At 41.0% G+C, this 15760-nt stretch overlaps 1 protein-coding gene across 1 annotated transcript in view; it reads right to left on the reverse strand.

The window, feature by feature from the left end:
* Positions 1-15760, reverse strand: part of ADGRG4 (adhesion G protein-coupled receptor G4) — an 87988-nt gene that overhangs the window by 28783 nt on the left and 43445 nt on the right. Inside the window, exons 11-13 of the mRNA XM_044234682.1 lie at positions 13926-14142; positions 12789-12951; positions 2728-2862 (exon numbers count right to left, since the gene is read on the reverse strand). Coding sequence (XP_044090617.1) covers positions 2728-2862; positions 12789-12951; positions 13926-14142 — 515 coding nt within the window. The remainder of the gene's footprint in view (positions 1-2727; positions 2863-12788; positions 12952-13925; positions 14143-15760) is intronic.

Genomic DNA, 15760 nt, shown 5'->3' on the forward strand with positions numbered 1-15760 from the left:
CCGCTCCACTGACGGAACCAGCCGGCCTCCCCTTATCAAGCATTAAAGTAAAATGTTACAGTGGCTGTTAAGATTTTGATAAAAAGATCGGAGGAAGCAACATGAAAGCAAGGTTAACTTGGGACTTAGGGGAAAAGGTAGTTAAAGAGAGGCATCTCTTATAAGCACTCCCTCCCCAGTGATCAGTGGCACCAGACCCAGGCTCAAGGTCACCCCCTTCAAGGTTAGAATCTGTCGGTATCTGTTCTCCCCGCTCACACCGAGTTCCATGAGGACCCACACCATGTCTCTGTCACTCGCTGTTGTATTTCCAGCACCCAGCATGACACAAGACCCCTCGCAGGATCTCGATCACTGTTTGCTGGTTGAGTAATAACTGTGTGACCGACTGAATATCTTGTGTCACTTCTAGCAGGTGCCTTCCCCTCTCTGAGTCTCAACATGGTCATCAGTAAAAAGAGACAGGCCACTAAGAGTTACAAGGGCCCTTCCGGTTCTGAATGTGACGGCAGGCTACTTCTAATCCATTATCTGGCACTATGACGTCCGTAGGCTAATTTTGTCAAAGATCTTTAATCCCCTTCCGTGGAAGATGTTAGTGAATAAAAATTACTTATTAGGTGTGAAATCTATGCAAAATAAGTTTATCTTCTCTTCTATGCGACAAGCACAGCTCTCTCAAGGAGAGAAATTAAGACAAAAATAATGGTATATCAAATGAGGCAGAGAAATTTCAAGTTTACCAAAAGGATCAGAGTGCTATGAACCACATTCTTCCTTTTTATTAGTTTTTTGTTCACTGTCTTGTTCCCAGTCTAACCAATTTTTTCCCAATTAAAAAAAAAGGCTTAAGAAATATGTATCTACTTTTTCCCAATTAAAAAAAAGGCTTAATAAATATGTACCTACTGAAAACATGTTGGATACCTAGCCCTGTGCCAGGGCCATGAAAATAAAACATGTCTGACCTACGACATCTGCCAGTCTACTTAGGGAAACCAGACTAGAGACTAGGTCGATACAGAAGACAAGAATGCAAGCGGTGGGTGTGGAGGAAAGCAGGGGCTCATGACTTTCTGGGTGGGATTTGAGCTGAGCCCACAGGAATAAATAGAATATACATAGAAAGGGGAGCCACTAGAGAATTCCAGGAGAACAGGACATCCTACAGATATAACTGGAGACAATGTATTATATTTGAGTTGGTATGTGGTATATTTAAGTTGGCCAGGTGCAAGCTCCCTGCAATAACTCTCTGTATATCTGACCATTATGAATTCATTCCTTTGGATAGCCTCTCTAAAAAATGCAAATACACATGGGTGTTAATGTATGGATCTCTTAAAAACTTGAACTTTGGAGTCAGACAGCCCAGATTTGATTACCAGTTATGCCACTTCCTAGCTGTGTGGCCTTGAGCAAAATAACTTAGCCTCTTCGTCTAGGTCTGTTCAAGCTGTTAGAACAAAATATCAGATTGAGCGGCTTCTAAATAACAGAAACATCTTTGTCCCAGCTCTGGAAGTTGGAAGTCCAAGATCAGGGTGCCTACATGGTCAGGGTCTGGTAAAGGCTTGCTTTCCAGTTCAGAGAGGGCAGCTTCCTGCTCCATCCTCACATGGAGGAAGGGTCAAGCAAGCTCTCTGGGGCCTCTTGAATAAGGGGACTCACCCCATTATGATGGCTCCACCCTTATGAACTCATCCCCTCCCAAAGGCTCCATCACCTAATACCATCATCTCGGGGGTTAGGATGTCAATGCATGAATTCTGGGGGGACACAAACATTCAGACCACAGCACTCTTTGAGTCAAGGTTCCTCGTACGTAAATGAGATAATAAAGTGTGAACATGAACAATTAATAGTGATCATCAACCATTTCATGCTCTCTCTGGCTGCTGTCTTCCCAATAGCTACATGGGATAGAGTGGGCCGAATGAAGGAACCTTTTATTAGGCACAGCCCCCAAAGAGGCAAATAATAATAGTGATGCAAACAGTTACTTGTTGATAATGACAGGCTAGGCAATGTTCTAAGCACTTTCTGTGTATAAACTCCTTTAATCCTTAATAGCCCAGGGAGGCACTGTTATTATCCTATTCTACACAAGGCCCATGGAGGTTGGGTAACCCACCCAAGGCCCCACAGCTAGACAATGGCACAGCCGGCTTTAAATTCAGCCGGTCCCAGATCCATGCCCATAACCACCATATCATACTCTCTCTTGGTTTTAAAAATGGGTAAGGACTGGAGCCCTCAGAGAAGGTTCTGTGAAAGCGGTGGGAAGGAGTGACACATGCTCTAGAGCAAGTGTCCTACTGGTCACCGCTCAGCTTCAAATGAGTTGGCCCAAAACAAGGGCTGTGGAGGCTCAGAGGAACCAAGGAAGATTTGGGAAGAAAGCATGAACAAGTTGGAACAACACTCATCAGGAGGACTTGCTGTTCTTTTCTGGTTTTAAAACCATCCTGAGGTCTCTGTCTGGTCACTACAGGATCTGTAAGGTCCCTTGCAGAGCCGAGAAGCTGTGAAATTTTAAAAAACTGGGAACATCATTAAAGAAGTCATTGATTCATGTTGAGGGCCGGGGTTGTGCCAGGAGACTTGCAGAATAAATCAGAGAGCATATTCTAAAATAAACAGAACATCATGAAAATAGCAAGAGCTCATAATTACAATGAGTCACCATACGTCAGCTCATGACAGTTTCCAGAGGCAAGAACTTACCTTAAAGAGTGAAGTTTGGCCAAAAAAATTAAACAAGATGGTCTGTAAGTTGCTAACTGGAATTCTCTCCCTCAGTGATTTAGGCAAATATATGGAAGCCAAAATCCTTCCCAGAGGGACCTCACCCAGGTAAATCTGCCAAGACAAGGCGGGAAGTGGAAGCTGAAATCATCACCCGTGAGCCCGAACCACCCCCTCCTCCTACCCCAACCCCAGCTCCAACCCCCAGAGCATCACGCTGTAGGGCTGAAGGGTGGGAACTAGTTGCACAAGCTATGCAACACCTTTTTTCTGAAAGATTTTATTTATTTTTTTGACAGAGAGGGAGACAGAGAGAGAGAGGGGGGACACGAGCAGGGGAAGTGGGAGAGGGAGAAGCAGGCTCCCCGCTGAACAGGGGGCTTGATTCGGGGCTCCATCTCAGGACTCTGACATCATGACCTGAGCTGAAGGCAAACGCTTAACAACTGAGCCACCCAGGTACCCTGTATGCAGCACATTTTATATACACACACACACACACACTCTCTCACACACACACATACCCCCATTTTTCTTCCCAAACTTCTCTCTGGTCTACTTGCACCTGGGTATGTATAGCGGTAGAAAGGGGAATGACAAATCAGGGGATTTGCCCTAATTCTCAGAAATAATTGAAAAAAAAAGAAACAAAAAACTGATATAATAGGCATTACCGATACATTAGGCATTGCCCCGTATTTTATTGGGCAATGCTTTTGTTGAAAAGACAGGGAAGTAAAGCAGTAAGGCCTTAGGAATTCCGCTAGAGGCTTGATAGTAGGAAAATTCACTGATTTGATCGGTAATAGTATTTTATAAGTATTAGAGCATTTTTGAGAGTGAAAGAGGGCTTTACCACTAAACTGGGTACCACAGTTGTAAACCTGGACTCTACCAGGCAAGACAGGGTATATGGGCACCTTGTGTTCACTCATGTATTAGCTCTGAAATGTATGTTGTATGATATCAGGAAATGGTGGCTCAGAGAGGTTAAGAGATTTGCCTAGGGTCACACAGCTGGGATATAGTTGAACAAAGACATGTGTAATTTGGACCTCCATTTCCCCCATTTTCCGTGTGGTCTATCAAGGAACTATTACCTAGCCAGCTGTGGAAGTGGGGGAGATAAGAGTTTACAATATTTAAAAAAATTATTTGTGAACCCTAGAGCAATATGACTCTTCTGCCAGCACAAATAAACTCCACTAAGGCAATGAAGGACCATGGAGAGGTCCTCATTGTCTTTAAGATTTTAGTTATTTATCTCTCTCCTCAATCCCAGGACCGTGGGATCATGACCTGAGCCAAAGGCAGACGCTTAACCCATTGAGCCCCCCAGGCAGCCCAGAGAAGTTCTGATTTAGCTTCAATATAAAAGCAGTTTGGTACCAAGAATGTGATTGGGGATGGTTGACTTGCTTCTCCCCCAAAGTCTATAACAGAAAACCCCATATGTAACCAAAATACAATGGGAAGTCAACATCTGCCTCTGGCAAGACTAAGTAGCTCTGAATGGACTTGACCCTCCTGTGCGGGACAACAATAGGAAATAACCACAACTCGAAAGCACTGGGCAATGAACAAAAGCAGGCTGATTCCGGACTAGAGCAGAGATTTGGAAAAAGGTAACATTACAAGGAGAGTTATCTATTTTTACAACTTTTAACCTGATGGCAAGGTGAAGCTAATGTTGTGAAGAACACTCAAAATTCTGATAGAAAACCTGCAGTCTTAGTAACATGAAGAACCATAAAACAAAGGTCAGGGTAACCACAACCTGTCACTGGAAACTCTGCAGGGTCAGGGGAGGAGCAGGGAATTATGGGAAAGAGGAAGCTAGACAGGAGGAGCCAAAACTCTTTTTTTTTTTTTAAAGACTTATTTGTTTAAGAGAGAGAGTACCCAGGTACACCTAGCACAATGTGAGGGGGTAGAGGGAGATGCAGACAAGCAGACCCGGCAGGGAGCCCATGCTGGGCTGGATCCCAGGACCCAGGCATCATGACCTGAGTTGAAGTTAGACACTTAACCTACTGAGCTACCCAGGCACCCCACCAGGAAGAGACATAATTCTGAGTATAGACTCTGCCTGGCCTCCGAACCATTAATGTACAAGACAGACTCCAACTAAGGATAAAGAAACTTTACTGATTTAGGCTGCCATCCAAGAGATGGAATCTGCAGTTCAGTTCCAACGGAGTCATTTGCCTGGTATAACAAAAGACAATAGTCTTCCAAAGAATATAGCGGAATCTGGAATTTCTGCAACATAACATTCACAATATCCAGGACATAATTCAAACTTACCCCCTGTGTGAAGGAAGAATGAATATGACTCATTTTGAAGTGAAAAGACAATCAGGGGAGATCAACCTGCAGATGACCACAATGTTGGAGTCAACAAACAAGGATTTTTAAGCACCTGGTGTAATTATGCTCAGGTATTTAAAAGAAAATATGCTTGCAATTAAAACAAAAAGAAGAAATACCAGCGGAGAAGCAAGCAGAAAAAGGACAAAAATGGAAATTCTAGAACAAAAAATACAGTATCAAAAATGTTTAAAATGCTTTGGATGGGTCTAAGAGTGACATGAAGATAACACATGTCCGTGAACTTGGAGAGAAATCAGTAGAAATTACAGTCTCAGAAAAATAAATAGTAAAGGGCACCTGGATGGCTCAGTGGGTTAAAGCCTCTGCCTTCAGCTCAGGTCATGATCCCAGGGTCCTGGGATCAAGCCCCACATCGGGCTCTCTGCTCAGCAGGGAGGCTGCTTCCTCCTCTCTCTCTGCCTGCTTCTACTGCCTACTTGTGATCTCAGTCTGTCAAATAAATAAATAAAATCTTTTAAAAATTGTAAAATGATTAAAAACATGAACATAGCTCCAGGGACTTGTGGGGGCAACATCCAAAAATTTTACATACATGTAACTGGGGTCCCAAAAGGAGAGGAGAGAAAGAATGGTGAAGAAGCAATATTTAAAGAAATAAAGATGGAGGGGAGGGCCGCCCGGGTGGCTCAGTGGGTTAAAGCCTCTGCCTTCGGCTCGGGTCATGATCCCGGGGTCCTGGAATCGAGCCCCATATCGGGCTCTCTGCTTGGCAGGGAGCCTGCTTCCTCCTCTCTCTCTGCCTGCCTCTCTGCCTACTTGTGATCTCTGTCAAATAAATAAATAAATAAATAATCTTTAAAAAAAAGAAATAAAGATGGAAAATTCCCCAAATTTGATAAGACATAAATTTACAGGTTCAGAAATCTCAGCAAACCTCAAGCAGGAGAAATGCAGAGAAAATACACCTACACACATAATGCTAAACTGCAAAGAAACAAAGAAAACACTGAGAACAATCAGAGAGGGGGCGCCTGGGTGGCTCAGTCAGCTAAACATCCAGCTCTTGATTTTGGCTCAGGTCATGATCTCAGAGTCCTGGGATCCAGCCCCACATCGCCTTGGCCTCCACACTCAGAGGGGAATCTGTATCTCCCTCCCCCTCTGCCCCTTCCCCTGCTAGTGTTCTTTAAAATAAACATAAATATTATAAAAAGGAGAATAAAGGCAAAATAAAGACATTCTCAGATAAATGAAAATTAAGAAAATTCATCACCATCAGACCTGTACTATGAGAAATTCTAAGTAAATTTCTTTAAGTTGAAGGGAAATATTACTAGATGGAACTCTTTTAGGGAAGAAGGAAGAATATTGAAAATTATAAGTATCTACATAAATATAGGAGACTATTTTTTCTTTCAATTTCACAAGACTCTTGTGATGATGATAATATCACAATGATGATAACATTGTCTTGTGGGGGTTCTGATCTTAGATGTAATATATATGACAACTATAACATAAAATCCAGAGGGTGTAAATGGATGTGTATGTTCAAAGTTTGTGTGTTTTACATGAATTGGTACAATGTTGCCTTGAAGTAGACTACAAAAATAAAAGGATGCATATTATAATCTCTAGAGCAACCATCAAGAAAACAATGCAAATAGTGTAGCTAAGGAGTTAGTAAAAAATTAAAGTTCAATTGTAATAAATATTAAAATAAATGAAAACGCATCAGGAAAAGAGGAACAAAACCCAGAAGGGACAGGTAGAAAAGAAAATAAAACGGTACTCCTAAATCCAACCAGATCAAAAATACATTAAATGTTAAAAGAATTATACACTCTAATTCAAAGGCAGATATTTTCAGGATGGATAAAAAAGTGAAACACAAACTGTATGCTCTCTACAAGAAGTGTGCTTTAAATACAAAGAAATAGAAAGTAAGTGGGTGCCAAAAAAAAAAAATATATATATATATATATGTATCAGATAAAATGGACTTCAAGACAAAGCATATTACCGGAAATAAAGAGAACTATTTCATAATGATAAATAAGTTAGTATTAGAGTTATTATGAGGAAGACATAACAACATACATGTATAGACACCTTATAGCAGAACCCAAAATAAAGCAAAATTTGATACAACTAAAGGGAGAAATAGACAATTTCACAATCAATGTCAGAGATTTTAACACCTCTCTAAACTAGGAAACAACTAAGAAAAAAAATCAGTGAAGACTTAGATGATCTGAGTAACATTATAGACCCCTTTGAGATCTAATCGGTATTTGTAGGACAACATATCCAATAACGGTAGAATACCAAGTGTTTCAAGTGTATGAAACATCAAAATAGATCACACATTGGGTCATAAAACAGGTCTCAACAGATTTAAATGGATTGAAATTATTCTGAGTACATTCTGTGATCCATGTGAAATAAACAAGAAATCAACAACGATAGGTCTTGGATGTTCCTCAAATGTTTGAGACTGAAAGAACATAGTTCTGAATAATCCACAGAACAAAGAAGAAAGTAGGATATATTCTGAACTGACTGCTCATGAAAATACAGCATATCAGGGTGCTGGGTGGCTCAGTCGCTTGATGGACCAGTTCTTGGTTTTGGCTCAGGTCATGATCTTGGGTGGTGGGATCAAGCCTGAGCTGGGCTCCACTCAGAGCCTGCTTGAGGGATTTTCTCTCTCCCTCTCTCTCTGCCCCTCCCCTTGCTCATGTTCCCTCTCTCTTTCTGAAAGAAAGTAAGAAAGAAAAAGAAATGAAAAGAAAATACAACATCAAAATTTGCAGATCACAGCTGAAATTGCTTTGCAAGATATTTATAGCTTTTTATGATTATATTGGAAAAGGAGAAACATCTAAAATCAATGGCCTATGGATCCACCTTAAGAAACTCGATAAAGGGGGTGCCTAGGTGGCTCTGATGGTTGAGCGTCCGCCTTCATTCAGCTCAGGTCATAAACTGTGAGTCCTAGGATGGAGCCCCACATCAGGCTCCCTGCTCTGCAGGGAGTCTGCTTCTCCCTTTCCCTCTGCTCCTCCCCCTGATTGCTCTCTCTCCCTCTCTATGTCAAATAAATAAACAAAATCTTAAGAAAAGAAAGTAGATAAGGAAGAGCAAAATAAACACAAAGTAAGTACACAGAGGGAAATAATAAAGCTAAAGCAGATGGTAACAAAATAGAAAACAAGTGATAAAGAACATTGATGAAGTTGGTTCTTAAAAAGGATCCAAAAAATTGAAAAATCTCTAGTTACACTGATTGAGAGGATATAAAAAGAAGAAGAAGTTAACATTATCAAGAATTTTGGATGCCTGGGTGGCTCAGACGGTTAAGTGTCAGCCTTTGGCTCAGTTCATGATCCCAGGGTCCTGGGATTGAGTCCCGCATTGGCTTCCCTGCACAGTGGGGAGCCTGCTTCCCCCTCTGCCTGCCGCTCTCCCTGCTTGCGTGCTCTCACTCACTCTCTCTCTGACAAATAAATAAAATCTAAAAAAAAATTATCAAGAATTAAAGAGAGATTGATAAATTAGTCAGCAGGACAAACCCTACCCAAGGCTTGTTTTCATATGCCTCAAGCTAAGAATAGCTTTAATATTTCTTTTTTTTTTTTAAAGAATGTGACAGGGGCACCTGGGTGGCTCAGTGGGTTAAGCCTCTAGCTTCGGCTCAGGTCATGATCTCAGGGTCCCAGGATCGAGCCCAGCATCAAGCCCCGCATTGGGCTCTCAGGGAGCCTGCTTCCCCCTACTCTCTGCCTGCCTCTCTGTCGACTTGTGATCTCTCCCTCTGTCAAATAAATAAATCTTTAAGAAAAATAAAGAATGTGACAATGGGGGACGCCTGGGTGGCTCAGTGGGTTAAGCCTCTGCCTTCAGCTCAGGTCATGATCCCAGAGTCCTGGGATCGAGCCCCACATCGGGCTCTCTGCTCAGTGGGGAGCCTGCTTCCCCCTCTCTCTCTGCCTGCCTCTCTGCCTACTTGTGATCTCCGTTTGTCAAGTAAAAAAATAAAATCTTTTTTAAAAAAAAGAATGTGACGATGGAAGGAAGGAAAGGAGGGAGGAAGAGAGAAAGAGAAGAACGAAGAAATAGAGAAACAATAAAAATGTTCATCAGACAGAAACTACCTGGGAATTATAAAGCCTGAAATATTTATTACCTTTTACAGAAAAAGTTTGCTGACCACCCCTACAAATCATACAGACATTAAGAAATCATTAGGAAATACTACGAACAGCTGTTGTCAACAAGCTTGATAAGTTAGATGAAATAAATTCTCAAAAAATATAAATAATCAAAACAGACACAAGATGAATCAGAACATTGAATGAGTCTTTATCCATTAAATTAATTGAGTTTGCTATCAAAATACTTTCCACAGAGAAATTCTAGACCCAGAGAGTTTCCTAGTGAAACTATCAAGCCTTTGATGAAGGAATAACACCAAAGTTACAGAAACTTTTTCCAAAAGTAGGACAGGGACCATTTCCCAACTCACTTTTATGAAGTTGGCATGACCCTAACCTAAAGCCTGATTTTAAAAAAATCAGAAAAAATTCTAGATCAACATCCTTCATGAGCATTACTGTAAAAATACTTGAAATACAAGCAAGTTGAAAATAGCAGTATATAAACGTGATAATACATCATTACCGGTAAGTTTTCTTCCAGAACTGCAAGATTGGTTTAACATCCTAAAATCAGTGTAATTTACTGGATTAGAAGGATAAAAGAGAGAAGCCCAATGATTGCTTCAAGAGATACAGGGGGAAAAAAATTTTTTTTCCACAAAATTCGGCAACCAATCACACTAAAATCTTTCAGCAAACTAGAAAAAGAAGGTAGTATCCTCAATCAAATAAGGGGGATCCAAAAACAAAACAACAATTAAAAAACATGGCTAACATCACAGTAATTGTAAAATAGTGAGTATTTTTTCTGATATCAAGAACAAGACAAAGATGTCAATTTAACTACTTCAATTCAGCATTTTATTGGAGGCACTAATAGCAGAAATGAATAAAAATCAGTAAGAAAGACATTAAACTGTCTCTATTGCCAGATGACATTACAACTAACGAGTGAGATGAGCGAATTCATAGGATTCAAAATTAGATGATGATACACAGATAGACAGACATATACATAGATCTAGACATAGACTCTCAACTTTATTTTTTTATTTAACAAAAGACATGTGATACTGCTCCACTTAAAACTTTAAAACATGCCGATACTATTCTTTTAAAAAAATATTTATGTATTTATTTATCTGACAGAGAGAGGTCACGAGTAGGCAGAGAGGCAGGCGGGAGGAGGGGGAAGCAGGCTCCCTGTTGAGCAGAGAGCCCTTTGCAAGGCTTAAGCCCAGGACCCTGAGATCATGACCTGAGCTGAAGGCAGCGGCTCAACCCACTGAGCCACCCAGGCGCCCCCATACTGATACTATTCTGCTTAAAACTACAAAACAAAGGGATGCCTGCGTGGCTCTGTCAGTTAAGTGTCCGACTCTTGATCTCAGCTGAGCTCTCAATCTCACCATGATGAATTCAAGCCTCACGTTGGGCTCCACACTGGGTGTAAATAAATAAATTTATTCCTAAATATTTTGTGTTTTCTGATGCTGTTGCAAATGGAAATTTTTAAATATAATTTTTCAATTATTTGCTGGAAGTATATAAAAATAAAGTTGATGGTCTAGGTCTCTCTCTATCATCTAGGAGTAAGTATGCTTGTGATGAGCAGAGGGTGATGTACGGAAGTGTTGAATCACTACATTGTACACCTGAAACTAATATAACACCGTATGTTAACTAACTGGAATGAAAATAAAAACTTCAAATAATAAATAAATAAATGAGGTACAAAACATTGCTAAGGGACATTAAAATCAACCTGAGTATATGTTCCTGGATGAGAAGACTTAATATTACTGAGAAATCAGTTCTCCCAAAATTAATCAATAGCTTCAACTCAATCCCAATCACTCTCAACACACTTCTTTTTGTACAAATTGATAATGATGTTTGAAAATTCCTATGGACACGGGAAAGGTCTAGAATAACCAAAGCTATCTTGAAAAAGAACAAAGTCGAAGGACTCCCACTACCTGACTTCAAGGCTGTAGGAATCAACTGGGGTGCCTGGGTGGCTCAGTTGGTTAAACGTCTGCCTTCAGCTCAGGTCATGATCCCAGGGTCCTGAGATTGAGCCCCACGTTGGGCTCCCTGCTCAGTGGGAAGCCTGCTTCTCCCTCTCCCACTCCCCCTGCTTGTGTTCCCTCTTTTGCTATGTCTCTCTCTGTCAAATAAATAAATAAAATATTTTTTAAAAATGAAAAATAAAACTAATGTAGCATTGTGTGACAACTATACTTGTATTTAATTCATTTTTTTTAAAGATTTCATTTATTATTTGTCAGAGAGCGAGACAGCACAAGCAGGGGGAGTGGCAGAGGGAGAGGGAGAAGCAGGATCCCTGCTGAGTAAGGAGCCTGATGTGGGATGCAGTCCCAGGACCCTGAGATCATGACCTGAGCTGAAGGTAGACGCTTAACTGACTGAGCTACCCAGGGGCCCTACACTTCAATTTAAAAAAAAAATGAAAAATCACTCCATGATCCACTTTATAGAACAGCATGATAGGTTCTTACAAACTTAAACTTACATCTTATGAGCCAGCAATCCCTTTCCTGGGTATTCATTCATGATATATGAACACATATGTCTACACAGAGACTGTTACATCAATGTTCAGTATTTATCATTCATAATAGCCAAAAACTGGAAACAATCCCAATGTCCATCAACAGCAGACTAGATACACGATCTTTGGTATATCCGTACAATGGAATATTATTCAGCAATAAAAAAGAATAAACTACAGAAACAGAAGAATGTACATATTTTATGATTCCACTTATATCAAGTTCTAGAACAGGCAAAACTCTGGTGGCAGGATACCAGAACAGTGATTGCTAGGGGAGGTTGTAGCTGTGGGGATTGACTGGGAAGGGGCAGGAGGGGGATTTTAGGGGTGACAGTAATATTCTGTATCTTGATAGGTGTTTTAGTTACACAAATATATGCAACTGTTGGAATTCAGAAAACAGATACTTATAATTTGTGCATTTCCCCATATGTAAATTTTATAATTTTTTTAAACTATAAATTTTTTTTAAAAAATGGTATCCTTCCCAATTGTTTTCTGCAGGGGTTGGTGGCCTGTGGCCTGCCAAAGGCTGAGGTATTGTGGTGTGATGGAAAGGGCCCAGACTTTAAAGCCAGACAGACATAACTTCGAATCCTGACTCTGCCATTAGGCTGTGTGTCCTAGAGCAAGTTACTTAACTACTCTGTTTCCTTATCCGCACAGGTAGTAGCTCAGTGTCCCGACATATAATAAGCACTCTAGAAATGGTAGCTAATAATGAAGTAACATGTGAGATGATTTCGGGCCACAGGGGCCAAAGATGGTGTTGCTGAACACCTCACGGACACCATTCTGACCGAGCTGTTAGGCTTCTGAAGTTTCTATATGAATCTTCTCTGGGATATTTGTATTTTCATAAGGTCCCCTGAAGACTAAAACCTTTAAAAAGTATCCCCTCTCTCTCCCAAGGAGTCAGTGAGTGAAGACGTGCCTGATTGGTTCTTAGTTCCTGGAGGTAGACTCACCTCGGGTTCTGTGCCTTCTTCATAGGAGCGAACGGCGAACGCCATGCCTTCAAACATGTGGTCCACCCGCAGGATGGCCAATGCCAACCTGGCCACCGTCAGATTTGCTGTCCTCCCAGAAAACTCCATCTTGTGACCCACACGCTCGATTATCCTCAGAATTCTGCAAGGAACCGCAGGGAGAGAAGAGCATCCCTATCGCTGTAATAATATAAGACCCATACTCCTTGCGACATGTCCTCAATGTCAGACTTTTCCTTCCATTTTAATCACTGTCTTTATACTGTGGAAGGGACTATCAAATCAGAGCACTGGCTTTGGAGTCAGACAGGCTGCGGTTTAAAGCTTAGCTCCTCTGATTTCTAACTGTGTGGGCAAATACGGTAATGTGGTTGAGCTTCTGTTTACTTACCTGCAACCCAGAGGGAAGCCTAGCACTCCTCTCGCAAGTGGTTCTCGAGATTAAATGACGTTTTTGTGTGTAAAGCCAGATGCTGCATGGCGTCATAGGCCAAGAAATTTGGATTTTATTCCATGTGTAACAGAAAGCCACTGAGGGGTTTTAAAGCAAGAGAATGACATGAGCTGATATGTGCGTGAAAAGATGTGGGGGGAGCCCAGTTAGGAGGTTACTGTAGAAGGTCAGTGGAGAGATAGGAGGCTGGGACATAGGTGGCAGTGGGTTTGGGGATGGACGGAAGTAGATGGGTTTGAGGAGTATTTCAGGGATTAAAAACCGCATGTCCAGTGCCTCCTGCAAGACTTGGTTACTGACTGGCTGTGAAGTAGAGGGAGGTAACTAGTATTATTCCCAAGCTTTTTGCTTCAGCAATGGGTGGATGCATTTTATAGAACTTGGGGGAGCACCAGGGCTGGGAAAATAGAGTGGAGGTTCGGTTTGGGGCAACTATTTACTTGAAACTCTGCAACAATTCATTCGAATTTTGAATTCGAATCTTGCAAAGCATCCCTCCGCAATGGGGACTTGTATGGGATGACCCCACTGCGTCATACTAATGCAGCTTTCCATGCATAGCTACCTGACCTTGACAATCTGGTGGCTGTAGGCAAAGGAATGAATAACAAATATTATAGATTTTACGAAATAACTTATTTTATCAAAGCATTAGTACTTACTCGTTTCTCACTTCATGCAGATCAGATGCTGAATTGTTTTGTTTTTCCAAAACAGCATTGATTATTTGTAATATAATCTGGGTTAGATTCATACTTATCTCATCACATTGTGAAATATCAGATACTTTAGAAACAATAATCTTTGTTTCTTCTTCATCCAGAGCGGGGGATTCATTTATTAAATTTAAAACGTGCTCTGCTACATCATCTGCATTCTCTGGGGAAGGAAAATTGAAATAGGAAACCCGCATTATTTCCTTTGGGACCATGCTGGTCTGCTTCCTTCCCTTTCAAAAGTAAAGGCAGTCGGGGTGCCTGGGTGGCTCAGTGGGTTAAGCCTCTGCCTTCAACCCAGGTCATGATCCCAGGGTTCTAGGATCAAGCCCCGAACTGGGCTCTCTGCTCAGCAGGGAGCCTGCTTCCTCCTCTCTCTCTCTGCCTGCCTCTCTGCCTACTTGTGGTGTCTGTCTGTCAAATAAATAAATAAAATCTTTAAAAAAAAAGTTAAGGCAGTCAAATGCAAATATCTACACAGGCGGCAAAATTTACAGTAAAAAAAAAATGCTGGACCTCAATTTCTACAATAGGCAGAGTCCCAGAAAATAGCACACAAGTCAAGTTTTTATTCATTAAATCCTTTTTAAAATACACCAGGGAAACCTTTTTGTCATTGAAGATTATCTTGCAATTAGATTCTAATTAAGTTAAGACTTTTGAGTATTGGATTGAGTTAAGTAGATCCCACCTGTACGAAAATATCTGCGAACACTCAGTCTGTGTTTTCCTAATCAAGGGTGGTAGTGATATTTTTCTGTCAAGAACCAGCAATCACAGGGAAAAAAAGCAACTATGGACCATGTATAATAAGGAGCAATTTCATTTAGATTTTTTTTTAAGAGAAGAGGAACAATAGATATTAACTCGCCCACTTTTTTCTTCACTTTTTATTATGGAAATTTTCAAACATGCACAAAAGTAGAAAGACTAGTATAATGAATCCCCATATACCTCATGAATCACCGCGCTTCAACAAGTGTCAATGAAGAGCTAATCTTATTTTACTGACACTCTCACCCACCTTCCTGCAACCCCAGATTATTTTATTTTATTTTAAAGATTTTATTTACTTATTTAACAGACAGAGATCACAAGTAGGCAGAGAGGCAGGCAGAGAGAGAGAGGAGGAAGCAGGCTCCCCATTGAGCGGAGAGCCTGAGGCGGGGCTCCATCCCAGGACCCTGGGATCATGACCTAAGCCAAAGACAGACACTTAACCCACTGAGCCACTCAGGCGCCCCACTCCAGATTATTTTAAAGCAAATCCCAGACATATCATTTCATCCATAAATACTTCAGTATGCATCTCTACAATGAAAGACCCCCGTTCATCGTCACCACAATGCCAGTATTTGTTAAAACAAATCCAACACAAATTAGATTTTAGTTCGATATAACCCACAGAAAGCTAAGCTCCTTGGGGTGCCCTCCCAGCTTAAAGCCCTCATATTTAAGTCCAGTAACTAAAATATAATGGAAAATATCAAGAAATACAATCCGTTGAGGAAAAAGTCCAGAGAGAGAGATGATATTCATAACTTAACCTGGTTTACATGACAAATAACCAAGTCTGTTTGGAAAAACAAAAGAAATTACCATAAACATCACCCGCCCCTCCAACCGCCCTCTCTTTATCTCTCTCTCTCTCTCTCTCTCTCTCTCTCTCTCTGCAAACAATTCCCTGTCCTTGTCTATGTAAATTAAGCAATCTTAACTGAGATTCTCTCAATTTTCCCACCCCTTCAACCATTACTTCAATCTGCCCAACAATGGCCTAG

The sequence above is a fragment of the Neovison vison genome, chromosome X (genome assembly GCF_020171115.1).
Source record: "Neovison vison isolate M4711 chromosome X, ASM_NN_V1, whole genome shotgun sequence".
Taxonomy (NCBI): domain Eukaryota; kingdom Metazoa; phylum Chordata; class Mammalia; order Carnivora; family Mustelidae; genus Neogale; species Neogale vison.